Source organism: Solea senegalensis, linkage group LG16 (assembly GCF_019176455.1).
Source record: "Solea senegalensis isolate Sse05_10M linkage group LG16, IFAPA_SoseM_1, whole genome shotgun sequence".
In the NCBI taxonomy this organism is placed as follows: domain Eukaryota; kingdom Metazoa; phylum Chordata; class Actinopteri; order Pleuronectiformes; family Soleidae; genus Solea; species Solea senegalensis.
In genome coordinates this window covers 13078105-13105896 of record NC_058036.1, presented here as the reverse complement: position 1 = coordinate 13105896, position 27792 = coordinate 13078105, and the positions used below count along the sequence as shown (strand labels likewise).

Sequence of the window (27792 nt, the reverse complement as noted above, 5' to 3'; positions counted from 1 at the left end):
TTGGTCTTCTTTCGATCTGCCGCTTCTTCCCAGTCCTCCTCCCACGGGACTGTTAGGACTATTTTCTTTGTGATATCTGCTGTGGGAAAAGCTGGAACTCAAGAAAGAAATCTTAAACAAAAACACAAGGTCATTCTGTTTTTTGTTTTTTTTAATATCAATCATCTATTATTTATTCATTGCGAATAATCATACAAAAAGCTGATTTTCTCGGGAGGATGTGATGTCTGATACACAGGAACAACTAATTTTTACATTCAATACAGGTTCCTACCTGCCCCGCCTCTTCCTACTGGACCAATGACAGGAAGGCAAAGAGGGGACGAAGCCTGCAATTCTATTGGTGCATTGTGGGAATTCTATCTTTTTAAGCATTACATAATACAAATATATAAATGCTCTACACAGTGATAACAGTGATAAGGTGTCAGGTCTACTTCAGATCATTATAATACTTCACTGTCTTTACAGACAGGCCCACACACACTCTCTCTCTCTCTCTCTCTCACACACACACACACACTAAATAGATATTAAGTTCAACATACTTTGCCGATCAGGTACACAACTCTAAACTACAACTTTCCTTCACCCACTTGCCCCTCGAGGCTCAGGCTCAGATGTCTACTTTAATGTCATCACACAGGTCAGCTGACATGGTAGTCTGTCATTGGTCAGTCAGAAAAAATAAAAAAACAGGCAGAAAAGTAAATGCCAGTAAAAAAAAAAAAGTGATATCAAGTGCTGTGTCTGTTCATTTAGTGTTTATTACTATAGTGTTTCCACCAGCGACAGGTCAGTCAGTTAGTTAGTCAGGGTCCAGAAGGCTGCAGTTCCAGGCCGCGTACAAGAGGTCAGCAGATTAATGAACTGCTGTGGTGTGTTCATACAGGATGTGTGTGTGTGTGTGTGTGTTCACGCTGCATTAAATGTAGTGGCTCAAAAAGTTCATTTAAATTAGATGTCAGCTACTGTGTGTGTGTGTGTGTGTGTGTGTGGGGTATTTTTGTTTTCCAGCTGTGACTGTGCACATTTCATGGCCTGAACCAAAGAGGTTTACAACAATCATCTGTACTAAGAATCATAATCTAACATAATTTAAATGATCACAGGATAAAGTCAAAGGATGTATTTAAAAAAAACAACAACAAACAGGTGAGGTAAAACAGCGACTGCTAAAAGAATTTGAAAGACACGAAAACTGCGATGGCGGCGACAGAGATCTGAACCATAACAAAGTCACGAGTGAAAAATCAGGCACCATCCAAGATCAGTATAACTGAAATATTTTTCCCTTTCAGGACAATCAATAACAACTTCTTTACATTCTATATAAACCAGTGCCAACAGGTCGATATATTCTCATTGATGTTGAATGACTGTAGAGTGTCTATTCTTAACAGTACAAGAATTAGGGCCAATGTTGAGAAAAACTGTTCAAATGAGTTGGAATTACAAGTAATTCCATGAGAAAAGAACCTTACAGGAACGAAGTTGCTGATTAATGAGGAGAAAATAATAATATCTGCATTTTATAGTCGCAAATTTCTTAAAAATATAACCAAAAAAAAAGTTACTTTGAAAGTAAAAACACAATTATGTTTTAGTTTCATGACTAATTTCCAAAGTAAATGTCCTAAAACTGCAAAATAAAGTAGCCATTTGTTGTTTGAAGCTGAAATCGATATCGTTTGGTGACATCATCTATGTTTATATTCATCCACCATAAGCTTAGTGTCGTTTTTCTCCTGCTGCTTTGTCATAAAGAAAACCCCAACTATTCTTGGATGTCAGTTACTCAAGCTCAATTATGATGCAGTGCACATCATTACGGCAGCTTTTCAGTATAATAACACTGCGAGAACAAATGTTTACCTCCACAGTGCACATATACATCTTCTCCTTCACTATCTCCCCAGTGGTGTTGAGAACACCCTCAGAGCTGGTGTTGTGCCATAATTTGCTCCCCTGCATTAAAAACACCAGCACTGCTGTAAGCAAAACAAAGGAGGCTTTTTAGGACACAACACCAGCTCAGAGGAAAAGTACTGAGTGTCATTTTTACAACATTGAACAACTAACAGTAATGAAAGTTGCCTGTTGCATGTCATAATTACAGTTGCAGTATTACGTTAAGAAATGTAGCTATAATATTACCAAGAAATGCTTCTGGTAAGTTATGATTAGAATATACTTATCAAATGCCCTGTTATTAGCATATAATATATAGGTGTGGGTTCTCTTAAAAATTATAGTTTCTGTTGAAAATGTCTGGAAAACTGGATCCCGACACTCTCTGGAGTTGATGTCGGAAAATGGTTTTCAACCCACAGACATGTTCATAACAGTAGAAGAATGTCAGACATTAAAATGCTGTAAATATCCATTGGACTAAGATGGTGGCAGAGGAAATTCTAGAAGAGTCCAGAGCAGCTTTTGCAGGCAGGCGTTTGCTTTCTCATGTGCGGTCGGTCCCTCTGGACAATTTTAGGAAAATATCTGGACTTTAGTGCAGGTCTTTGCTTGGGGCCCCTGGGAATTATCTGCTCTGTTATAATGCCCCTGCATTCAATAAATAACCTCATGTCTTATCTCAGATTATAATGACCTAGTCTTGTAAAATTACAATGTTTGTATTATGACACTTAGTATTCTCATAATATACTTGTAATATTATAACAATAATACTGGAATGCAATGACGTTTTCATGTAAAATTAATTGAACTAAATTCCAATAATAATAATAATAATAATAATTATATAATAATAGCAATATTGTTCAACTTTATTCTCAAAATCCCAGCAGGTTTTTCCGAACATCAGCCCTAATATCATGTTATATATAACAGCACACTGTAAAAATCACACTAGTAATTCAGGGTCCAGTTTGTTAAATGTGTAGAAATGGGCTCCTTGGGCTCTGTGTGTGTGTGTGTGTGTGTGTGTGTGTGTGTGTGTGTGTGTTCAACGCAGCCAGGAGCAGGGCACCCACTGAGGTTCAGTGTCCAGTTTGTTGATGAGTCGTAGCAGCTCATTGTAGGCTTTGTCCTGGTCCATGTTGACGATGACCGAGTCAAACATGTGACCGCAGCTCTGCTCCATCTCCCGGGCTTTCTCTATGATGTCCCGCAGCTCCTCCGGCTGCATGCAAAACACACACAAACACACACTCACACATTAGTGAGGCAAACTCTTCATAAATGTAAATACCAGTAGTATTTGGCAGTCAGTACATTTTCATTTTGAATGTAAACATGTCGATCCAACTGCAAGTCGGCCAGAAAATGGTTCTGGTGTGTTCATGTGACCCATGGGTGGAATAGTCATGGTTATGAGTAGATGCCAGTCCCTTCCACTGATAAAGACCCTGAGATACAGGCATTATATTGCTGGAAAAATATTTTTTTATTTGGCAAAAGTGAGGGAAACTAGTGGAATTAATTACAATGTGGATTGTGGGTAATCTCTGTGGACGAAAGTGAGGAAACCAAGTATGAAACGGACCAGTGCTCACACTGGAGACCAGGGCAGTAGTCCAATTGAATGGCATAGTTAAGCTCAAATTTAAAGATAATTTTTGGGCTTTTTTGCTTTTATTGGACAAGACCGTGAAGTGTGAGTGGGGGACGACGTGCAGCAAAGGACTATGGGTCAGCTCGGCTTAACTGTGCATGCAATCGTACTGAGTGACTGAGTGTAAACACTTAGTAACCTTGGGGTTCTTGTTCTCTTTAGCCAACATGGCTCGGAGTCTTTCCTGGGAGGGTGGAGCTATGAAGATGATGTAAGGCTTCAAATCTGAACTCCTCAGCACTTTGAGAGCCTGTAGAACGACAAACACACACACACACACACACACAGAACTTGAGTACTTGAGTAAAAGTTTTTAAGTGAGAATAATGTCTATTGGAGTAAAATAAGGCAGTTATTTTGTTTGGAATGTGAACGTTGTTATAAATATAAAAACTTGATTAAGAATGCTCCCTCTACAGTATCAAAGTGTGATTCCATTGTTACATTACATCATTGTGTACTAACCTGTGTGTGCAGACAGAGCACACAGATTTTTCCAGTGTTGATGACCTGCCTCACTGAGTCTGTACTGGTCCCATACAGGTTCTTCTCAAAGTCGCCAGATTCAATCAGCTTTCCTGGGTAAGAACACAAAAGACACAGTCAGACAAATATCTGATTTAATGATGTAAGACAATTACATCTGCCCATTACAGTAGTATAGACTCCATTGTTGTAAACAAACAAAAGTTTACATTCAGTCTTATCCTTGAGGTCAAATTACCTTGTAAAAGAACCTTTCCTTTGTCATAAAACATGAGTAAATGTAAATGAAATCTGAAGACATTTTAAATTGTGCAACTGTTTTGCTGCATTGTTGTTGTATGCTCCTTTACATATTACACATCTGTACAATAGTAGTGTACAACAATCAGCAAGAGAGTGGATAAAGTTATGGAAAGTGACATTTGTGAACCATTCACTCTCCTTCACCAAAGTTCATTGAGAAAAATCTGTATTTTTAACTCATGGGGACGCAAGAGCTGCTGGTGCACTGCTGCTTTGTTTGGTAAGTTTATATGGCTGAGGAAAATCCAAATGAAGGATTTTAAACACAAAAAGTCACAAAATAACACATTTAAACTTACTGAGGGAGGCAGCAGGGGATTGACAACTCCTGTGTGCAGTGGCATAAAATCACTGATTTTCTCTATGGACTTTGATCAAAGCAATCGTGCCAAGTCTTATGCGAGTTCTGGGCTCAGGGGCCAGCAGGGGGCGCACACAGCTCAGTAACAGCCACAGCACCTCACCAAAGTTTAAAAAACTATCTGAACTGAACTATCCCTTGCACATTCTAGCTAAAGTAGTTTCAGCAATAAAAAAAAAAAAGAAGGATGACGATAACTGAAGCAGGTCAAAAAGTGAATTCTTACCAGCTGCCAGTTCGGCCTCAAAGGTCTGACGAGACACAAAGTGATAGTCTCGACCGCTCAGCTCACCGTCACGACGGCTACGCGTGGTGTCTGCAACACACACACACACACATGCACTTTGTTGATCCACAAATACATGGAAGAAAGTGTCGGTATTTCGTGTGTGTGTGTGTGTGTGTGTGTGTGTGTCTTACGAGGTACAGCCCCAGCGAAGCGCTCCGGTTGGTTGTTGAGCAGCCTCTGCCTGAGTTCTCCCTGTCCACAGTTGGTCGGACCAATCAGTGCGATAGGCCGCTTCCTGTTGGCTGGCTGGTGGTACAGTGCCATTTCCTCATAGGTGAGAATCTCCTCATTATCAAAATCTGGACCAAAGGAGAAAACAGAATTAAGTTAGGACTGTTCAAAAAGAAAAGTTGTGATTGACATATGAAGTAGAGGTTACAGTTGTAGAAATATGAGCGGGCTACTTCTAAAAACAGAATACACACCTCCCTGATATTCTTACTTGTACTTGCATACACATTTAAATGGTTTGTATTAATATAGTGATATTCTCGTCTCGATGACCACTCAAACTAGTGTGCAGTGCATTTTTCTACCATACATCTTTCATGCACATTCACGTGGGGGGTGAAGTGTCTTGCCCAAGGACACATTGGCATGTAGACTAGAGGAGCCGGTAATCAAACCCACAACGTTCCATTTGAAAGACAACAGACAGACAGGTCGTACCATCATTCCTGTGAGTGTTGTATAGCAGCTTCTTTCTCTTCCTCTTGTTCTTCTTTGCACACCACAGCTTCCCTGTGAATGAAAAACACCACTTTAAGTTTCAGAGCTTACTGCACTGAAAATATTTCATCCACTCACCCTGTAAATGTAAAGAATTGTATACAGACCATATACAATTACATGGACAATTTACTGGATATACAATTAATATGTAATTAAACATACACTCTGCAGTGTATACAGGACAGCAAAAATCACTGCACAGACACACCAACGTAATAAAACAAGTGCTGCCTCCAGGAGACACACATGTCTGCCTGCCATGTCTTATCATTATACAAAATTCAAAGTAGCTTGCTGTGACCAGCATTTGCTTTGTCTTTCTGGAAGTCGGGATTTTTTAGGATTACAGTCAAGTGTATGATTAACCAGTTATGCCAGACAGGTCATCATTTTTATATGTAGGATTAAACTCAGAACAGAAACAGCTGTGAAGGAGGCTGAAAACTAAGTGAGGAACAGCCAGACTCTGGTACCAAGGCAATGTTGTGGAAGACTGATTCATGTAACATGTCACTTTCTTGAAGATGTTCCACCTCTCAACCAAGAGGCTTCTTCAGTTAGTTAGTAGCAGCTCAGCCTCTCCTGACTCTGCAGTCATGTGACCTGACTCACACACTGATACACGCAACCACAGTGACAACAGTCATATCTGTCTACGAAGACTGGTTAAAAGCCCCAACATCGTTATTTAGTCCTTGCAAACAGACGTGACATATATTTGAGATCACAACACTCTTTGCTCTTTGCACTCTTTCCCACAGACATGTGATTAGTAGATGACCACGACCTCCTGAGCCACAGCTGCCAGATTTGAAACTAAAACTTCAGTAGTAGTACTTTTGAGTGTGAAGTGGGGAAAACACACACTAGGTTCTGAAATGGAGACTGACGTGTAAGTTAAATTGAAAACAGGTCACCAATAAACATTTGTGCACAATGAACAACGTGTGCACTGATATTTACATTACATTTTTACTGTAATGAGGTTGTACTTGTGAAAGGAGGAGGAACTGACCAGGCTTCTCAGGCTCCTTGTCTTCTTCTATGGTCTGTTTCATTGCTTCTCTCTGCTGTTGAAAACTCTTGCCTGTGGAAAAAAGAATAATCTTCACACAGTGGAGTGCCTCGGCTAACCACCAACCACTGTTCCAAAAAACATGACTAAACATTTTTCACCGGCTCCACCAAAAAAATATGAGACATTAAAAAAGGTTCCAGCCACGGAGGCAGTAACTACCTGGTACCAGTCCAGCTAGTGGCTGGTTATCTTCATCTCCGTCCCTAAAGGCCTGCCACCAGTTGGGATCTGCCTGGCTGATAATGTGGAGAATATCTCCTTTCTGGAAGGACAGACCCAGCTCTCTGCACGGCACGTAGGGGTCATCTGAGGGGTCGTAGTCAAAGTGTGCCTTCACATGGACCTAGGTAAGAAAACAGGCAAAACAGAAATAGAAAATAAACAGCCTGTGCCAAACAAAGGCGTTAAATTCTATTGATAGTAATGACTCAACACTCACCACAGACTCTTTGATGGAAGATTTGTTCTGATTGCTGGGAATCAGCACAAAGGTCAGGAGGCCATGCATGTCCGCCTGACACACACACACACACACACATTTTTCAAACAACACATTTAGCAAATAACAAAGGCTGTAATTTGTGACATACCTTCTGACCCAGTATTACACTCAACTATCAGTGTACATAGAGTATGTGAAGCAATTCATATCATAATTCAGTTCTCATCCTTGACGGGGGAAGTTAATATTTTGACGGTATCTCATGTGGTAATGCTTCATCACATTTTAAATCTATAACAAAAGTGACTATTGAACTGCCCATTGGAAGAAAGATTCTAATTAGATATCCCACCCCCCCAAAAAAAACTGCTCAGCTCAAGTGACAACTTGAACGTGCATCCCATGTCCCTGCTCTATAGGCTTTTCACACAGCTCTACAATGAAATTAGTTTAGTTTTTTTTTTTATTAATCCCCTTAGGGAAAGTATTCCTCTGCATTTTGACCCATCCTAGAATTAGGAGCAGTGGGCTGCCACACTGAGTGGCGCCCGGGGAGCATTGGGGGTTGGGTACCTTGCTCAGGGGTACCCCAGCCCTTTCTGGCCGGGTGGGGATTTGAACCGGCGACCCTCCGGTTACAAGTCAAGTTCCCTTTCCCCTTGGCCACAGACATTTGAAATAGTGAGTAGAGTAGAAAATCAGTGTGTGGTTGTCATTATTCATATAATGGCAGTAATAGGAAGTTTGATTTATGGACTATTTGAACTTCTGTCTTTTACAGACTGCTCAGTTATAATGGTGATGCGGTAATATGGCAGACACTGGATGAAGAGCTGTGGTAGAGAATTATGTCCCACAACACATCAGAGATTAGAAATATAAATTGACTCAGTATAAAACAGGACACGACATGCATATTACCCAATAATTAATGACAGAAGTGCCAAAAAGAAAATATTTTGCTTATAGTAGGCCTACACTTTTGTTTACTGTGGCCGATTATATTCATCTAGAAATAACTTTATTCAGTTGTAACATAATTACTTAAAATCACAGCAGAAGTGGATGAATAAAAACATTAAATATGGATATGCTTACAAGAATGTCAAAGACTTGGTTGACATCTTTCCCTCTAATCTCGATGCCATTTATCTCCAAAATTTCATCTCCCTCCGACAAGAGTCCACTTCGTTCAGCTGCTCCACCTCGGACAATACGACTGATGACAACACTGTCCATTTCATTACGCACAGTTGCTCCCTGCAGATGACACACACAGGGGGGAAAACAGAGTGAGATGATGGAAAACACTGGCATGATTGTACTACTGTGGCATTTGCACGGTGTTAATTATGGTGAAAAGAACAAAAACAAATAAGCTACAGAGGAAAAAGAATGGCACAGAAGAACCACCATGTGGTATTATCTTGACGAAGGCCGTTATGGTTTTGGCTGTTTGCCTGTATGTGAGCAGCATAAATTAAAAAGTAAAAGATTTTGATGACATTTTCTGGGATTCGTGGAAACATGAGCAGCCTTATTGAGTGAGTGAATGTCTTACCAGTGGTACATCCTGAGCCTTCTCTATGCGAACTATCTTGACAGTCTCTCCTCCCCACTGGGTCAACGTCTCTCCTTCTACAGGCAGTGGTTCGGGCTGCATTTCAATCTCTGCTATACTGTCATGGGCCAACAGCAACGACTGTAACACACAAACACAAAATACCAAGTTTTATACCATTTACCGCCTGAAAAAATATTTAGGCCAAGTACAACCACTGTAACCAACGTCAACATACAGTGGCATAAATAGGCCAACCAAATTCAGCAACAGACATTTCACAGGAGGCAGATTTAGTCATAAAAAGTTAATTTATGACTGTTTTCAACAGAAGCCACAGTGTACAACAAGCTAGCAGCAGGACTGCACTCTTCTTCACAGCACAGCTCCATGGCACTACAGTATACTTTTCTTTTCCTGCTCCTGCTGCTTTGAGTGTGTGTCTACCTGGAGGTGTGTGTCTGTCAGCAGGCTGTGGAGTTCGAGTCCCTCTTTGTTCTGACTTGACTGGATGAGATTTCTGACCTGAAACACAGAACAACGTCACTCACGATGTTAACAAGCACAGCTTAGTCGAGCTGCGGCCATAGCTCGACTGAGTCAGGCAGTCGGACAATTTGCCAATGGGCGATGGGAAACAAAGAAACAAGTCTGAATACACTATTTATGAAACAGTTAATAAGCCAATACATGAGAGACATTTTAAGTGCGTTTTCGTTCGCCCACTACGGCTGATTTCACCAGGTTTTCACTTCATGAACAATGACAAAGGAGCGTGTTTCAGAGTACTGTGTGAACTTTTCTCTTTTTTTTTTTTAAGCCAAATGCAGGGCAGGGGGTGGAAATACCAACACAGAGCAGAAATAATGTGCTGGTCGCTAATGAGATTCCACTGAAATGAGCCATGAATATTTCTAACAGCAAGCCAACACTGTAGCAGCAAAATAATTGCAGCACTGACAGTATTAGAGAACTGGGTATTGCCTTGACTCAATCTGGTTATGATCAACATGGTGCAACGTGGTGCAATGGTAGTCACATGTACAATCAGTCTTTTATTGTTGCATCACTTTGGGTTCAAACTAAGTTTCAGCTAAATCATAATTGTCAAGCATTTTTGTGTCCATTGTGTCTGATCGTAACGGCCGTGGAACAGAGCTGCTCTGTCCTCACCACATTATTATACACTCACTAAACCCAGACTGCTGATGTGTGCGTTTGTGGAAGTGTGCACGCATGTTTGTGTGTATGCAGAGAAGCCTCAGATCAACATGGGGCAACCAGGATCGCTAAGTCATGACATAAGAGAATCATTTGAAATGAATTCAGTTTGGATAGCGGTGTGTTACCTCCATGGCCAGCTGAAGTGCCTGGTGTGTGTGAGGGTATGGAGGAGAGGGTCGGTGCATGCTGGTGGCCACAGCATTATGTATCTTCAGCGCTGACTGGAAGTCAGACTAAAAGGATAAAGAAAAAAAACAAAGCAGGAAATCAGAATCCACTCAAAATCACATCCACATTCTTCTGCCTCTAAACCAGCACTTACAATGTGAAATGGCTAATAGCTTGGTTGTGTGATGTCAGCTACTGGAGTTCTATACTTGATATTTTGTAAGTTCAATTATAAAGCCTTCCATCTTCTAACCTAACTGTACTCAGTGAACCATATACTATACTATTATGACAAGATTTCCTTTTTTAATATTCCATTCTATCACTTAAAATCAACACATAACACTGCATGATCCAGATTTTCTTTCATTTAATTCATAATATGGCTCCAACAACTTCCATCCTACTAATCAAAATACTTAACTTAATGTGTGTGTGACATGACAGTGAATTGTCACTTGGAATATTGTGAACATGTAATGTAAAGTTAAAAACATGCTACTAATAGAATAAATACAATTTCTTGGCTTTTCTATACATTTCAAAGGCAGTTTAACAGCATTTACAGACTAGATTATCCTGCCAACTAGGGGCAAAACAACATAGCAGTTACACAAGCTTTTAATACCAGACTGCTATAATGCCTGCTCTAACAATACAAACAAAAGAAAAAATCAAAGTAAACAATTGGTGTTGGCAGGGTATCAGCTGATACTGCTCATAAACAATCAGTAATAGTTGTAAAGAGTATATAACGTTATCTAACAGGAGTGTGTAGTATAACATATGTTTGATTGGCTATTGCAGCCAAACATTATTTTGTGCACTGGGTTTAAGATAGAAGCAACTTGACAGCCTTTAGTTAATTTGTAAAGTTATCTGTCATCTTTTACAAGATAGAAAGTCCAACAAACAACAGCGACTGCAAGAAAACCACACAAACGGCAACAGTTTTATGGCCATTCCTGCATTTGAGGTGAGAAATAGATTAGAAGTTATGGGCGAAAAGAAATGTAGACCCCAAGAGTAGGAATTATTCCTCAGAAGCCAAAACAAAAAAATGTTGCTGACAGTTTACTAGGAACAGTGAGAAACTTTGAAAAACACAGAACTTAAAACAATCTTATACTGGCAAAAAAAAAGAAGTTTCAATTCCACAAATATTATCTGAATGTGGTCTCCACCCTTCTTCTCCCAAAATGAAGCCTTCCCTCCAGCTGTAAGAGTTCAGTGAGGCCTTTGTTGCCATGGATGTTCCAGCTCAGTCGGCAGTGATGACACTGCTCCATCTCTGGAAATACTTTCAGACCGTATAGGTCAGAAAGTATTGAAAAATACCACAATTATATATTCACCTAAGGCTCTTCCCATCTAATGCCCTGAATATTACCTTGTTTAATAGTGCAAGAACCAGCTCTATGTCATTCTGACTCTGCTGGTCAGACAGGCAGCCCCGGACCTGCTTCAGTGACAGCAATAATTCCTCCAACTCTGCAAGAAACACACACATGTTCACGTCAGTGTAGAGGAACAGTATAACAAATCTTCATTTCTAACACAAGAGACGGTGATGTGAAAAGGTAACTAATATATCGAATGATTAGAAAAGGATGGCAGGAGACAGTCTGCTTGTCCTTGCTTCAGACCATGTGTGTGTAAGTGAGCATCTCATTTCCTTGGTTAAGACTCAAGTTCTTCAGTGTGTGTTCCTGTTTTTGTGATTATGCGAGTGTGTAAACATACCACCCCTGGCAAAGTTTTAATTAAGTTGCTCTCAAGAGCCTCTCTTGCCATCCTCTCCCTCCCTGAGGAATTCCCTCCCTGACAGCAGAAAAGTCTTCTTTACATTCCTTTGACTTCAAGTTTTCTCCTTCCATCCTTTATTTTCACTCTACCCTTTCTGTCCTCTCTCCTTCATCCACTGCTTTTTAAAATGATCTTCCTCTTTATTCTTTCCTTTCTGAGATCTTAACTGACATGATCTGGAGGTACCACTGTTTACGTGTGTGGATGTTGTACCTAGCAGTGAGTGCTGGCTGCCGAGTGATGGCTGCTGTGATATGTATGCATCTTCGAGGAATGTCGGGTTGTCGATGCCGATGTGGGGATTCTGGGAGAGCTTCCTGAGTCTGAGGGAGGCGTTCAGGTCCAGCTGACGATCTTCCTCATCTCTTCTACGCCGTAAGTCCTCCTAAAACACAGACAAACATGATTTCAAACTATACTTTCACAGAAAAAAAAAATTTAATTAAAAAAAAACGGACAGCATATACATTTTTAAGTCTCTTCATTTGATTTTCTGTGACCTTTCACACACCACACATCCTCCGAGTTTGTCTCTTTCATTGTTTAAGGTGCATTGAACCTGAAACAGTGACTAAACAGGGAATTATAACAAATGCAGATGTTTAAACATACAATTCAAATGTCATAAAAGAACTGGATTTAAACCAAAATGTTTCCCTGCAAACTTTATTGCAGTGGAAGTGAAGCTAACAATGAATATGCTTTGGTATAAGAACCTCTGAGTTGTATATTAGCTCCATACCACTTTTATACTGTATATTCAATGCAATACCGATATCACAACCTCGAGGATTTACAGACACAGCAACGACTATAAAAGACAATGTATACTGACTATGTTTAGTGGAAGTTGTAAGTGAGACTCTGTGCATATAGTCCATTCCACTTCTTTAAACAACAAGTGTGCAGATGCATTTTCCACCAAGCTTTAACCAACCATTTAAAAAACACAATACCCTAACAGTTTGGAAGACACATTCCCTGACTCACCATGTCCTGTTTACATGACTGCTGTGGCACACATTTGTACAGCATGTTGCATGTGCTTAGTAAAGCATTTACATGATATTTAGGGTTTGTTAATATGACCATAGGAATAAATGTAAAGGTGTCACTAAAAATGATGAAACAATACATCATATTTAAATTATTATTTTAATGTATATGTCTTTCTCTGTCTGTGTATGTGTGTGCGTATACCTGGTGTTGTCGTATCCTCTCTAACTGTGCCGATCTCCGGAGCGGTATCATGCGACCGCCTAACTCTCCCGGACAGTCGACGGCCATTTCCCGGTGCTGCTGGCCTCCTCTCAGCTCTTCATCTCCTCCTCCTCCCTCCCCAGCAACATGGCCGTTCAAATGGGAGGTTGTCATTCCTCCCTCACACACAAACACACACCAAAGTTTGAAAGTGTGTGTGTTTGTGTGGATTTCAGGGGTGTTCAGGTACGCCTGTTTATATCAAGGAAGTCTAGGAGGGTAGCTCGGTGAACGGGGCAGCCATGATACCTTTACCTGTGGAGAGAGAAAGAAAATGATGAGGTTGAGGTTGAGTGAAACTGTTGTGCATCTCAAAAGTCCTGCAAAAGGAGCAGGAGGATTTCATGTAGTCATTACGCAGGCATGTTCACTGAAGAACCTCCCAATGCTTCCTGAACTGCTAAACTTGCTACTAATGTTTAAAATCTCATTTGTTCTAGTTCTAGGCAAAGTGAGTGACTGATACTTTATTGGGGAGGTTAATGACTAACCTTCAGTCTCTAGATTACCATGTAGATATAGACACATTTTAAATGTATTCCATACTTAACAACAATGTCCATTTATGTGCAATTCCTCCAGATTTTATACATTTTATACCTTTGGGAGGCACGCGTCAACCGAAGTACTGGAGTGGTTAGTAGAAGAAGAATTTGGTATGCAGGTAAATAAATGTAAAGCAAGAGGAAGCTGCACCGTGCATGGTGATACGTGGTGGCATGACCCAGGCAGGAGACAGTGTCTATGACCAAAGCCGAGCTGTAGAAAACAACGTGGCGTATTGCTAATGGCGATAGTTTTTTCCTCCATCTGATAAAACAACTCTGACAATTACAAATAATTCATGAAATTGCTCAACATAAACCTTCATTGAACAATATTGATGGTCGAAAACTGCATATTGTGTTTGCACTACAGTGCAGTTATACATCTTAAATGAACCCTTAGTGCTCACTACGGCACAGATCCATGCCACAGGCGCACCCTTGGTAAATTGCGATGGGAATAATACACAACTCCTTAAATGGATGTGTTTTTATAGGTCACATTTTCATGTTTTACAAAATGCATTTTTTCGTCTCAACAGTTTTTCTTTTATTTTGGTTCATAAAAACTGTGGCATAATGTATATATTGTATTTTTGATACAAGACAGGATACAAGACACTCCATATTGCACATTCTTATAGCTTCTGTATATACGCTTTAACATAGTATTGGAAAAAAGCAGCAAAAATGCTCTGTGTTCAGGTTAAGGGGTTAAAATAATATATAAACTAGAAATTAAATGACACATAATCAAACAATTTAACTGAAAAATATTTAGTCACTTGGAAGCATATATCATTCAAGTGTCTGAGGCCAATTAATACATAATAATTAGCCAATGTCAATTATTATAAAATGACAAATATTGTCCCCAATAATCGCCCCAAACATTTAAAAGTGTGTCTACTACAGCCATGGTGCCACTTTCAAGGTGATATCTGTGATTCCCGGTGACATCGATACCATCAAAGAGTTTGAAAAATCAAAACAAGCAGCTTTTCAAGAAAGAGTCTATTGTCTTAAAATATGTTTTAAATATGAAAAAGAAGTTTCTATCATTTATAATAATGATTAAATGACTATTGACTATTAAATCCTTTAAATATTTGCTAAGGTAAATGCACATAATTTGCAAACCCTTGCGTCGATGTTTTTTAACTGGCCAAATGACTGCTGTGACTAGCTGATAACAGTTCACAGTTTGTTGCAACTATGGTATTTCTAAAACTACTCTTCTACTGGGATTTTCCAAATAAAACCGTCTCAACGGCTTAGTTAAAAAAAAAAAACACCCAGTGAACAGCAGTGGTTCTGTAATAGAAACATCTTGGAGATCCAGGAGAGTTCAGAGCAAAACAAATGGTCGGATTGGAGATGAGAGACAGGGGCTATGGTAACTCTGATAAACACTCAGCAACATCTGGTGAGCAGAAAATAATCTCTTTCTGCAGATGGTGTGCAACAGCAATATACCTCATCAGGTTCTCTACTGTCAGACAAGAACATAAACTTCAGGATATATTCATGACAGGTAAACATAGAACAGATACTCAGAGTTTTTAACATCTTGTGGAATCAAAGAGCTGAGGCTGCTCTTCAGTTACAATATGTTACAGTATGTTCACTCTATCTCACGCTACAGATTTCTCTAGTCAGTAGTCCAGAGAAAATAATGTCATACAAGCCCCTCCACTCTACACTCATAACCATGACAACAGCATTGTCAACTGCTTGATGGTACCCCTGCCACACATACACAACAGAGTACAGATGAACAGAGTACAATGTGGGGAGGTGGTCAGAGGGTAGAGTGATGACAGAATGGTGGGACAGATGACAGAGGGCAGGCAAGGAAGAAATTAATGGGGATGGGCTGAACAACTTATCGTTTACAAATCAAAATCGTTGATTGAAATAGCTCTAATAAACTTCAATTTTTAATGGTTTCAGTCATGGAAATGTGCACATTAAAGTTCTCCTTGTAAAGCAACTTGGCAAAGCAATTAGTCCTTAACATTTTACTGTTATACAAAGCTTAATGAAAAGCATTTAATAACAAAAAAGGTTTCATGGATTTGTTTATTTTTATGAACACTCAAGTCCCCCACTCAAGTAATCTCACTGCCCAGGAGGGTGTTGCAACCCACACTTTGGGAACCACTGCATTAGAATACAGAGTAGTTAACAATATTGGCCCTTTTCCACTGGTAATTGTTGGAGATTAACCCAAGTGTTTAGGATTGTTAAGTCTTTTTGGAAACTAGTAGAAACGCAATTTAACCGTGCCGAGGCGAGGCAAGCCGGTGGAAACACACCACACACGCCGACAGTATCTCATGTGGTAATGTTCCATCACGCTTTAGACCCATTAAAGAGTTTTTTTTTGGCAAATAATTCAGCCCTAAACACACAATCACCAACGCTGGATTCACTCATACATTTTGCAAGGACGTTTAATGGTGGCTGGGTCTGATGCTTGGTGCTGAAGGTAGCAATCAGATATTAGCAGAGCAGTGTTTATGGCTTACTACATAACAAAGGTTGCTAATGTTGATGGTGATGTGACGTCAGCAATTGTTGGGTACACTTTTCTGTCTGACTAAAACATCGGTGACAATCTTGTCTGGGTAAGTTGGGAACCTGTTTGGGCTGTGGAGTGTTTAAGCTTTGCAGTAAACGTGATTCGATTGGCTGACAATTGGAAAGTTGAACATTGCTCAACTTCTGCCAAACGCAATGCAAACAAAGCAAAGGACAATACAATCACCAAACTGTATTGTCCTTTGCTGAGTCACCAAACTACATTGAAGGGAACGAGGAGTTGACGTCTCCATTGTGTATGTGTGAATCCAACACAACAAACCCACAAACCTTTGGTACTGAATATATGCCCAAACTTAATCCTAGCCTTGGTCTCACCTTAACCACTGACCTCAAACTTAGCTTTTAACTAATTGGGGACATGGGTTTTTGTCCCTTTTAGTACCAGCTGTCCCCTATTAATGGCACACATGCATGTACACACACAACCATACACACTCACCCACACACAATGACAGTACAGTGAAGAGAGGGGGTGGGAGAGAAGAGGGAAGAGTGGATGGATGATAAAATGGTGGGAAAGACAACAGAGGTCAAACAAGGTAAAAGTGAATGGAAGCAGAAAGAGATAGATGGATGCCTTATCTGTGAGTGACAAAATAACTGCTATCTCTTACCAGCAGCGCTGTGCACACACACACACAAATCAGAGGTCCCATGATGCAGCAGTGAGGAATGCCAGGCAGCCCTGAGAACAAAATTCCATAGATGGGGGAAGGGAGTGTGTGTGTGTATGTATACATATGCCATCAAATGTGTGTTGCATTACTGCACTCTTCAAATGATGGGAACAATTGTATCCTATTAACTTTGAAACAGCAGATTGATATCACAGTTCCACATCTGTTTCTTTTCTTTGTCAATTCAAATACTGCACTCCACACTCAGTAAATCTGATTAGGAACATTATTTTACCAGTAAAATGACATGAGACTTAAACTGCGTATCACATATAATCAATATGATGTGTGCTGCTGCCTTTCTTGGCCAGGTCGCCCTTGTGAAAGAGATAGAGACTTGATCTCAATGGGTCTTCTATCTGGTTAAATAAAGGAGAAATAAATACATTGACAATATTCTCTGATACACATTTTCTATTATTATTATTATTACTATACTATTGCACATAATTTGTATGCCCAAAAGAGCAAAAATAAGGTGGTACCTAAACAAGACTGAAAACCTCTGTTGGAGGAGACCATAATGAAGTATAAAATTAAAATGGTATATAACAGTTTATTATATGGCTTAGCGAAGTCCCAAAAGAAAACAAATGCATGTGTAAGTTACTTTAGCTCTTAAAGGGGATCCTCAGCAGGTGTTCTTCAAACCTTGAATTTGAATGCTTCACGTTTGGATGGCCACTAATAAATGAAAATGTCAGTGTAGTAGGAGTCTTTAAAAGGTCACAATAACAGGCTACACTGCAACCAATACTTCACACCCTCTCCTGTGTGCTCTCTCATCAAAGTTCTGCCCTCAAAACACACATTGGCTGACAACTGCTTGAAGCAGAGTGGAGGAGAGAGTGTCCTGACAGTAGCTACTTGAAGTCTGAATCACCTGCAGAAAAAAATCTAACATTATGATCACGAGTTGGGTAGGCTAGTGATCGTTACACCTTCTAAACAATCCATAAAGTCAACAGCTACCTAACTTCAATAGTTTAGTTTTGTGGGACTGACAGAGCATCAAAACTTCCTCTGTATCACCTAATATCAATTCAATACATATACATTTTGGTACCTACAGATGTAATCTAATGTAGCAGCTAAAACTGCTATTGAAAAATAATTGTTTAGGAACCAATATCAAAGTCCAGATATTGATATTGCATCAAAACTTTTTAATCAATACCCAGCTGCAATCAAGTCTGAACAAATCTATACCGAGTATTTTTTTTTTCATTCTTTTACCTACTGCAGTGGAGGAGGTTCATTAAAATACTGTTACTCTACTGATGGGGGGAAAAAACTGGAATGATCCTTGACCTGTCAGAAGTAATGATCTGTACACTCATACTAAAAGCTGTCCCTGAAGATCAGAGATGACTGAATCTCCTGCAGATGTGATAGAAAATATGATGTGGGGTTGGGTTTTGACACAGTTTGACTAGAAAAGCATGAACTTTAGCTGATGAGGACAGCTGTTTCTGACTGGACTCCCGCCTGCATACCAGTGAATTGGTTAAATATAAGATATTTTTGCTGACCTGATGGACTTTACACTGCTGAAGCAACACACACACGACTGATAAGCTATAGGCTAAAACAAGGACCCCCCAACCACAAATGCATACACAACACCATCTGTCGCCACAGCTTACCCCCTACTGTGTATGCATGAATGTGTGTATGCATGCGTGTCTCACTGAGTTAACAGTTCAAGGCAAAGATGTGGGGGGAAAACAAAAAGCTTTTCCAGTAAACGGTTGAGAAAACAACATTTCTCGTGATACAGTTTTTACTCCTCTACAAAAATAGTTGCACCTGCATTTTATCTTTTTGAGTCTATTTTCAGCCCACTCCATATAAAAAACACATTTCTGTTACTCCAGATTCCATCTGCAGCAGCTGGTGCAGCATACAAAACGTTTATAGGGCTGGGTTAAAAAAAATGTGTTTTCTGATTCAAATCGATCTTCTTTTGAAAGACCTAATATGGATTAATAAAATCCTTAGACAGATCTTTTAATATATTCCATTTCCTTTGTCATTTGCACAAGTCTCACAAGAATGTCTCGATCACGTGAGACTTGGCTGTGATAGTATCACATGACCCCCAAACTCCAGTGGAGCTAGCAGCTAAGCTAACAGCTGAGTCCCCATATTTGTTCATTACTTTGCCATCTGTAGTGTAGAACCAGAAATCCTGGGAAACTTGGTAACTACTAAGCACTGTTTCAAGTCTTTCAAGGCTGGATATTTTGGCTCAGTTTGAATTATCCACTACGACTGTTTTGTGCAGTTTCCCTGTGTGGTCATATTAAATACAAAGTGCATTAATGTTTTTACAGTTAGCAGCATTAGTCGCTTGAAAACTGGTATGGAAACTAAACTATATCTAAATGAATAAATATTGAATCAAGTCCAACTGGAAATTGAAATTGCAACCTTGACAAGGGTTGCACATTTTTCATGGAGAGTTAAAGGGAATTAACTGGAAATTTACAAAATTGAAGGTTGGGAACTTAAATATAGTTGGTAGTTAGTTTTTTGTTGTATTATGTCATGTCTGCTTATAAGAAAAAAAAAATGTATTTGTGCGTGACACTTTTTAAGTTATCCAAAAAATATAGTTAATTGCAATAATTTACCATTAATTCCCATAAATACATTCAGTTCAAAATCAATTGAATTCAAAATGTATTACTGTACCTGCTAAATGGCCACAGGGAGCACACTGTATGCTGCAAAACAGTGCAGGTCACATATTTTTACAGCTTACCTAACTGGCTTTTAAAATTGTTACCATGCAAACTACAGTAAGCAAACTAATAATGTGAGGGACAATACAGCTTACTTCCTTGCTGTGGCAAAGTGTTTTTGAAACAATTTTAAAATAAAACTTCCTCTTTATGTCAGTGGCAGAGCGATTCACAGTTGACAGCTGTTGACGCTGTCACCTTTCAAACATTTGAAACATTTAATTCCACAGCTGATGCTGCCAAAAATTATTTTGTGAATTCTTGAAAACATACGTCAATCTACTCGTGTCACCAGAGTTTCAGGATGTCAAACAGGTTCAACTGAAACCCTGACTTCATTGATAACAATGGTCCCACCGGTATATTCACAGAGTACATTTTCGATTATGGGCTGTTTTGATCTGTTGCTCCACACACAATAACGCAGCTCATAACACTTCAAAACATGAGATGCCAGCAGAGTGAGCAGCTAGCAGCTAAGCACCAGAAATAAATATACATTTTAAATAAATAAGAGCCGTACTATCTTTTAGGGGTGTCATGATTCTCCAAATACTCAATTTGATTTTCAATTTTAAGGTCACACTTCAATTTGATTCTTGATCTTTTTTTCCCTTTCTTTTAGCGCAGATGGGTCTTGTTTAGTCTAGGATCGTTGGTTTTATGTCATGATAACTTCCCATTTAGATTGTCTACATGGTGTCATTAGTGATGTCCATCATTTGTTTGCAATGTACTACACTAAGGCCATACTGTCAAATTTAAATCTGAATGTAACAATAAACAGTCAATTGGAAACCAACTGTAAAAAGAGGACAGGTCATAGAGAGTCATGTACTGTAGCTCTATGTTGTTGATGCATGGAGAGATGTGCTTTGCTACATGTGCATAACATGTGCAAGTTTACACACCGTGGTTTTCTTGTCAACAATGTGATCGTTGCTGACAAAACTCACGGGGAACACAAAATATTTACACATGTCGAGATCATGATGTTTCCATCAATATTCCATTTATGCCCCTACTATCTTTTTCTCCTGGACAGAAGGAAAAGCCTGTTGCTGACCCATGAAAATGAACCACATTTAACACTGGGTGGAATTGTAGCATCTTATTGATCTTATGAATTGTAGTAACCATTTAAAATGCTTAAAGTTGCTGTTGTACATGTATTACATACATCACCTTTAATTTCTTCATTTTATTCTTTGAATTACATTTTCATGTGTAAACAATTCTTAACAAATGGGGCAGGAAACAGCGTCCCATATGGTGTTGGGAGTTTCAATGATGCTAATTTGCCATGTACACTCAAATACGCACACATGTGGTGATCATTATCATGTTCATGGAGTTGGAGGCAGTTGGTGGCTGAATGTGACATGTCCCATGTGAGCCCATCATGCAAAAAAAAAAAATGAAGAAAGATTTAGAGGCCCAATATGTGGAGACAAACCCCATGGGTATGCAGTATTTCATCGTGCACTGCTATATAGACACATGAAAATAATTGTCCAGTCAGGGGCTGTGTGAGCTATGTGCTCAAAATACATGTGCCACTTTGAATAATGTTAATGTAAAAAGAAAAACCAGATAAGATAAGCCCGGCAAAACTATTGTACAGGCATTTAGGCGTTATGAATGCCAGAGTTAAAATCCCTTACACTAGTTCTTACACAGATCATATGATGAAATAATATATATGGGAATTATTGACCCTAGTCCCGTGTGGGGATTGGAGTCATGATTCAAGGTTTGAGTGGACCTCACTCTTAAGCTTAGGAATAAGTTTCTTCATGTTGTCCATGGAGGCAGCTCCTCTATTCAGCCTGTGTTCAAAACATTTGTTTTAGCTTTTGTCGCTTTAAAGCCCAGTGTGCTCTTCTATTGTGATTAGTCAACTGCTTCCAGTGTGTGTTTACACCCCCTTCCATGCATAGGTGTGCATTATGCAAACGCAGACTATTGCGACATCATGGCAAGTATCGGTTGACAACTGATGAGGAGTTTCAGGAGCAGTGTTTACTGTGGGAAAAAAAACCTGCTTTATCCCTCTGTAGCTTGACTGCAGAGAAAAAGCGTAGTAACATATAAAGACAACAGTGACTACTAGACTAAATAACAACATAGATGAGGCAATTACATCCATGCAGCAACATATTATGTGTAGTCCTATTTATTTCCTTTATTTCATCTCAAGGGTGTCAGGTGAATGACAGCTCAATGTTTAAAGTAGGATTATCTCAGTGTGGTTCTTGTTTATTTACACGGTGTTACAAAGAACAGCATTAGTCACAGGCTTCTTCTGAGGATATGAAAACAAAACCCACATCCAACAACGCGAGCAGGCGTAGTGGATTGTAAGATCTGTGCTAAACTAGATGTGTATGCACAATGCAGTGTGTTATGGCTGCATCACTGATGTGCTGCATATCTGTTTTATGTTTTACATACAGTTAGTTATTGGGATTAGGGTTATGGCCAGAAATAAGTAGACCTATGGACTCAAATAAATGCCTGGAAATGCAGTATTCCACAGTAAAAGTACAGATTCAGTCAACTCATGGGGGAATACATGCATACATGAATATTGCATTATCTGTTTCCCCCACATTAAAAATAATCTCTCCAGTTGTTGTTAGATGGTAAATTGTACTTAATTCTTTTTAGGCCAGCCTCCAAAAACAGTCAAAGGGCATGTCGAATCTATGGATGACTCTTTGCTGCTTTGCTGTTCTCTTACTAGCAACACGTAAAACTGGCAGTACATCAGTGTATTAAATAAAAGAAAGTAGTTTAATAGACTTCAATACTTGGGAGCGAACATGAATAAAACAAAGTAGCTCATGGTAGAAAAGCGGCCACTGTAGAATCATATTACTGCCGGTCACCAAAACAAACAGCCTACAGCGAGAGTAACTTTGTTAGCTGCACTCACTGTATAGCAAATTGACTTAATAGTGTTATTTTTCCATCAACTGCATGTCTCATATACAAGTAGATATTTCTTATTGCAAGAATTGTAAAACATTTCTTTAAACTATAAAATGGCTCTAAAACAAAATAAGGACCAAAAAGTTTCTGGTTTCCCCTTGGCAAACTCCACAGCATTTCCAAGCCACTCACACTTGAAATATCATCAAATTTCTTCCATTCACAATTATTGCAATAATGTAAAATTACAATTACTGTGAGTGGTTTTATAACAATAATAATCATGTATATCGTCCCACCAGCTAAATTGCTAATGGCATCACCGCCATTTGAAAAATGCATTATATTGTGCTACAGCAGAAAATGATGTTATTATCCCTGCCATTTCTGGTTGTAATGACAATCAAGTTAATAAACAGCAAATTACATTTTATAAATCCCCAGACACACAGTCATGATTGGTGAAAGATAATGGTACAAACCATATAATCTGCTCAAGGCCTTACTGATTCAGAAAAATGGCTTTTAGGCTTAAATAAACAGATTTAGAGAGGTTTCCTTTAGCCTTTGTACATTACTCTTATAGTGTGTATGATTTAAAAATTCACCAATTTTGAGTCATGAACACAGATTTTGCACAATTGATAATTCCAATAAAGTTGTCTCAAAAAAGACGACTGTGTCCTCATCTATGACAACAGCAGCATTACTAAGTGAATCTCTACTATGAGAAGAAAGTGAGATTAATAAAAAGAATGTGTGACAACATTATTTCTGCAGTAAAGCTACAATTACGACCACAAACTGTCTCTGTGTGTGTTTTGTCTATGTCATTGGGAGCAGAGCCCATTCTTATCTTGTGTTTAACAGTACACACACACACACACACACACACACACACTCCTTAAAAGGGCTGTACCACCTTGTACCATACCAGAGGAATTAGGAAAAAAAGAAGGGGAGGAGCTTGGAGCCAAACTTAAACTCAGTCCGTTATGATGTACTGAATAGAGAGAGACAGATTTCAACAGCGTTTAATTTATAAAAAAATCATACGACATGAGTGAGAAAAGTAATGATAGAGACAGATAAATTAATTAATGACACAGTTGTAAAATATATTTGTCCACAAAATCACACACTGTGAGCATTAGTTGTTGCATTTGAAATAACTAAACAAACAATGCTTGTTTTCTTTTATAAATGGTTAAGTACATAGACATTAGCCAGTGTTTCTCAGTCCTGGTCCTGGCGACCCACTGCCCTGCTCCAACACACCTAATTCAAATGAATGGTTTGTTATCGGGCTTTTGCAGCGCTCAATGACGAGCTGACCATTTGAATCAGGTTTTTCTTTTTTCAATGTCCTTCTTTGCAGTCTGACAAAATAAGGCAGACAGAGTGAGATGGAATCCAGATACCTTGTTTCAGCTGGCTGAGCTAGGTCTCAATGACTTATCAATGACATACCAGTTCTAATGAAAGTACCTGTCAGCATCATTTTAACCCTGATTTGGTGACACATTTTGATATGCAGCCTAAATTTGGGTCCAAATCAGGTCAGAGACCAAGACTGAAAATGAGCGAGTGATTGAGAGAGCATTCCAGAGAACAGAGGACTTGTGTATTTTGGTTGTGCTTGCCTTTCTGTTTCACTTACTCACTCTGTGTGCTTGTGTCCATAAAAGTCAGCCTTACCCTAGTCACCATAGCGATGTGACCTTATACCTGGCTGTTGTGCTCATTTAACAGGTAAATTCAGATTTTCAAACCATTAGAGTGTTCACTTATGGTTCTATTAACACTATGTGACACAACTGTAGACCAATGAACAGCATGCACCTGCAGCTCAGAGGCTACAATGACATATCTGAAGGTAAGGTACCTTCTGTCAGCAAGCTATTTATTTCTTCCATATGTATCAAAAGACATATTCCATAACTTTTGAATTAACCTTGTCATGATTAAAATAGTTTTATTAAATTATCATTAATTTAAATAGATATAAAGTAATTTCACTCAGCTAACTTGCAATATGATACATGCTGCTTTTCAAGGCAATGCAGGACCCAAAAATGATTGTACAGTCTGTTACCTAAAATAAATAAAGACTGTCCACATAAGTTTTCAGATTTTCCCCTTCTTTGCTCCACATAACAAAGAAATCATGATAAACTGATTAATTTTGGTTTGAGGACAAAACACAGACATTTGAGAGCATCGTCATTTTATGGACCAAACAAGTACACGGTTAAACGAGAACATAATCAACAAATTGGAACTACACTAGATTTGAATTAGGAATACCAGTGAAAACAATGTAATTATTAGTTACATACGTATTCTCAAGTAACTATAATAATGACATTTTGAGATGCCGCTATATGGAAAGTCAACATTATTTACAGTGTTATGTGACATTACTTCTCAGATGTCCACTCAACACACACACTATTAGCCTTATATTTGTTGGCTGGCAGTTGAATTTTAGCTGAATTTCTAAAAATAATCTACAGCTACAGACTTTTTCTTTCTAAACCATTATTCGATGAAAGGAGGTCTCCAACTTCTGAGGTGGACAGAAAACCTCAGAATTAAAACTGCTTGAGGATGTGAGCAGGTCCTGCTTAACAAGTACCAGCAGCAAATGCTGTGGTTTGTTGTACTGGTGTTGTCATTAAAAAGCCTATTCCTACTTCCCCCCTTAAAAGCCATACTTCAACAGTGCTCTTCTAATTTTTAGCCGCTCTACCACTGCAGTGAGCTGCCATGTCCTTCTTTCACTTAGAGGTTAGTATTGACAGTTAGATTCATACTGTGTCTCTGGGACAAAATAAACTGCAAAATGTCTTTCTGAGAGTAAGACACAGCCCTGAAGAAGTACTGACGCTACTGTACTTTTGTTCTGTAACCACAATGATGGCTGAAGCTTGTTCAAGACACTAATCCTCATCGTCATCATCATCACCTCTCACTCCTGACTAGAATTCTTGTTCAGTGGCAGATAAAACAAACATACTGCACTTAAACACTTCATCCCACTAACTTTTCCTCTGCTATGTTTGCCTTCCTCTTGAAGTCCTTGTCTGAATCTAACCAGTTCTTATGAAATCTTTGCTGACAGTCACAGGCACAGCATTAACACTGAACACTCATTCACTGCCATTAGGTGACTTTCAGGTGAGTGCCTTTCAGGTCAGAGCTTTGTTACTGATAACGGATAACTTGCCTTTCGCTTTAAAACTCTATGTCTATATTTCTTTACTTTTAATCTGCTAATCATTTGCACTGTGGCTATCTCTGTTTTTTATTGTATCCGAGACAAACATCAACCTTGCTATTCTCTCAACAATCCTTAACCTCCTGAGACACATCATGACCTTGAGATCTAGTGCACAGCACCTTTAAATACTCTGTACTACTGCAGCTTTCCTATGTGCATGCTGATTAATAGTAATAATAATAATTAAAGAGTTATTTAACTTTAATTGTGTTTTCCTTGTCTTGACTCTTGTCTCTCTGCAGAGTTGCTGATTTGTTTTTAGTAAAATGCATACAATAATTGTGTCAATTTACTCTTCCCAATATCATTGTTTACCATCACATAATCAACCATCAACCCAATATATATCATAGCGATAATGAGACTGTGCATAGCAGTGACTTGTTGTTTTACTATTACAGTGGATACACAGCAGCTAACGCATATTTTCAAAACGCTCCCACGATACACGTTTTATATGCATGTGTAAATCTGAATCCTTTAATTGCTAGTATCCTTGACCGTAATATTATAATAAGGTATAACCACAGATGATTCATTTTTCTGGTTGAAATACGTAAGAACGTAAGGCTCATGTCATTAAAAATAGCTTATTTCAGAGTTCGATACAGCTTTCTAAATAGTTAAGAGACAAAACCACTACAAACGGTGCTACGTGGGTAACGTTGGCTCAGAAAAATGACTGTTTTGCTTAGCCAAAGTGACCCAGGAGTGGCTGGGCATGAAGCCTATTAGTTTAAATTTCAGTAGTTTTATTTTCACTATAGTTCCTTGGTTTGATATAAACATTCACACCAAGCTAATAACCAGCCACCCCGGACAGAACTACACACATTGTAGAAAAAGTGTGGGGTCGTTTAATTTCTCGTTATCAGGCTAACGTTAGCGGCTGGCTAGTTAGCTAAGTTGCTCCTTCCTGCAGCACCTGTTGATAACAAAGCCACTTCAGAAGAGAGCGAACACTGGACCACTCACCCTGATCCACCCGAGCCGTCCTGGTGCTCCGTGAGCTGCTAAATCCAACTGGCGGTTCGTCAACAAGTGATAGTTTTAATCCAAGCGCGTGTTTTTCGTGTTTTATTTGGCTGTTTCACAGTTTCACTCTGACAGGCAGCCTCAGTCCCTGTGTGTTGGTTTATTAGAGCCAGCAGCAGCAGGAGCAGCACAGACCTCTCCCCTGCCCCTCCTCCTCTCTGTCATTTCCAGCTTCAGACAGGGGGCGGAGACAACATACCAGAGCGAGATAAAACAACGACTCTGATTGGCTACAGTGTTCATCCCAGCCAATCAAATGTGTCGCTATATCGGTGGAATGTAGCGCGTGTAGTGGGATTCCTATTACTTCTGATAAAGTATAAAATAGGCCAAAATAACTTCAAACGTGAGGCATCTGTATATTTGTGTTATATTTATATTTTTTACCTCCCGTTCAAGCAATAATGTGGATCCCAAACTTTATTCTACGTTCTACATAATTATGCCTCATTTATTTTGCTTTTCTTCTGTTGGTACAAAATTCTACCAGTTCACTTTTTTGAGCATTGATTGATTCACAATGTTAATTTAGTATTATTATAACATACATGTCCATGTAGAGAAAGATGAAACCGATGAGACTCAACAAAAACAACAAAGCTGTATACAAAACAGATGCTTTATTTCCTGTTGATCTTAGTGACAAATACAGGTAATATTAGAATCAGCACTTACAATAT

General features: G+C 39.1%; 1 protein-coding gene across 1 annotated transcript; it reads right to left on the bottom strand.

The window, feature by feature from the left end:
• Positions 1 to 133: 133 nt before the first annotated feature.
• On the bottom strand, positions 134 to 27253 carry pals1a (protein associated with LIN7 1, MAGUK p55 family member a). The gene is made up of 17 exons (XM_044047717.1): positions 27053 to 27253; positions 13225 to 13539; positions 12238 to 12409; positions 11609 to 11709; positions 10176 to 10283; positions 9274 to 9351; positions 8827 to 8967; positions 8364 to 8525; positions 7263 to 7337; positions 6983 to 7166; positions 6761 to 6832; positions 5683 to 5754; positions 5145 to 5312; positions 4951 to 5040; positions 4040 to 4152; positions 3714 to 3824; positions 134 to 3142 (listed from the first exon to the last, which is right to left on the bottom strand). The coding sequence occupies exons 2-17, from the start codon at positions 13396 to 13398 to the stop codon at positions 2966 to 2968; spliced, it is 1998 nt and encodes a 665-aa protein (XP_043903652.1). The 5' UTR covers positions 13399 to 13539; positions 27053 to 27253; the 3' UTR covers positions 134 to 2965.
• Positions 27254 to 27792: the final 539 nt, after the last annotated feature.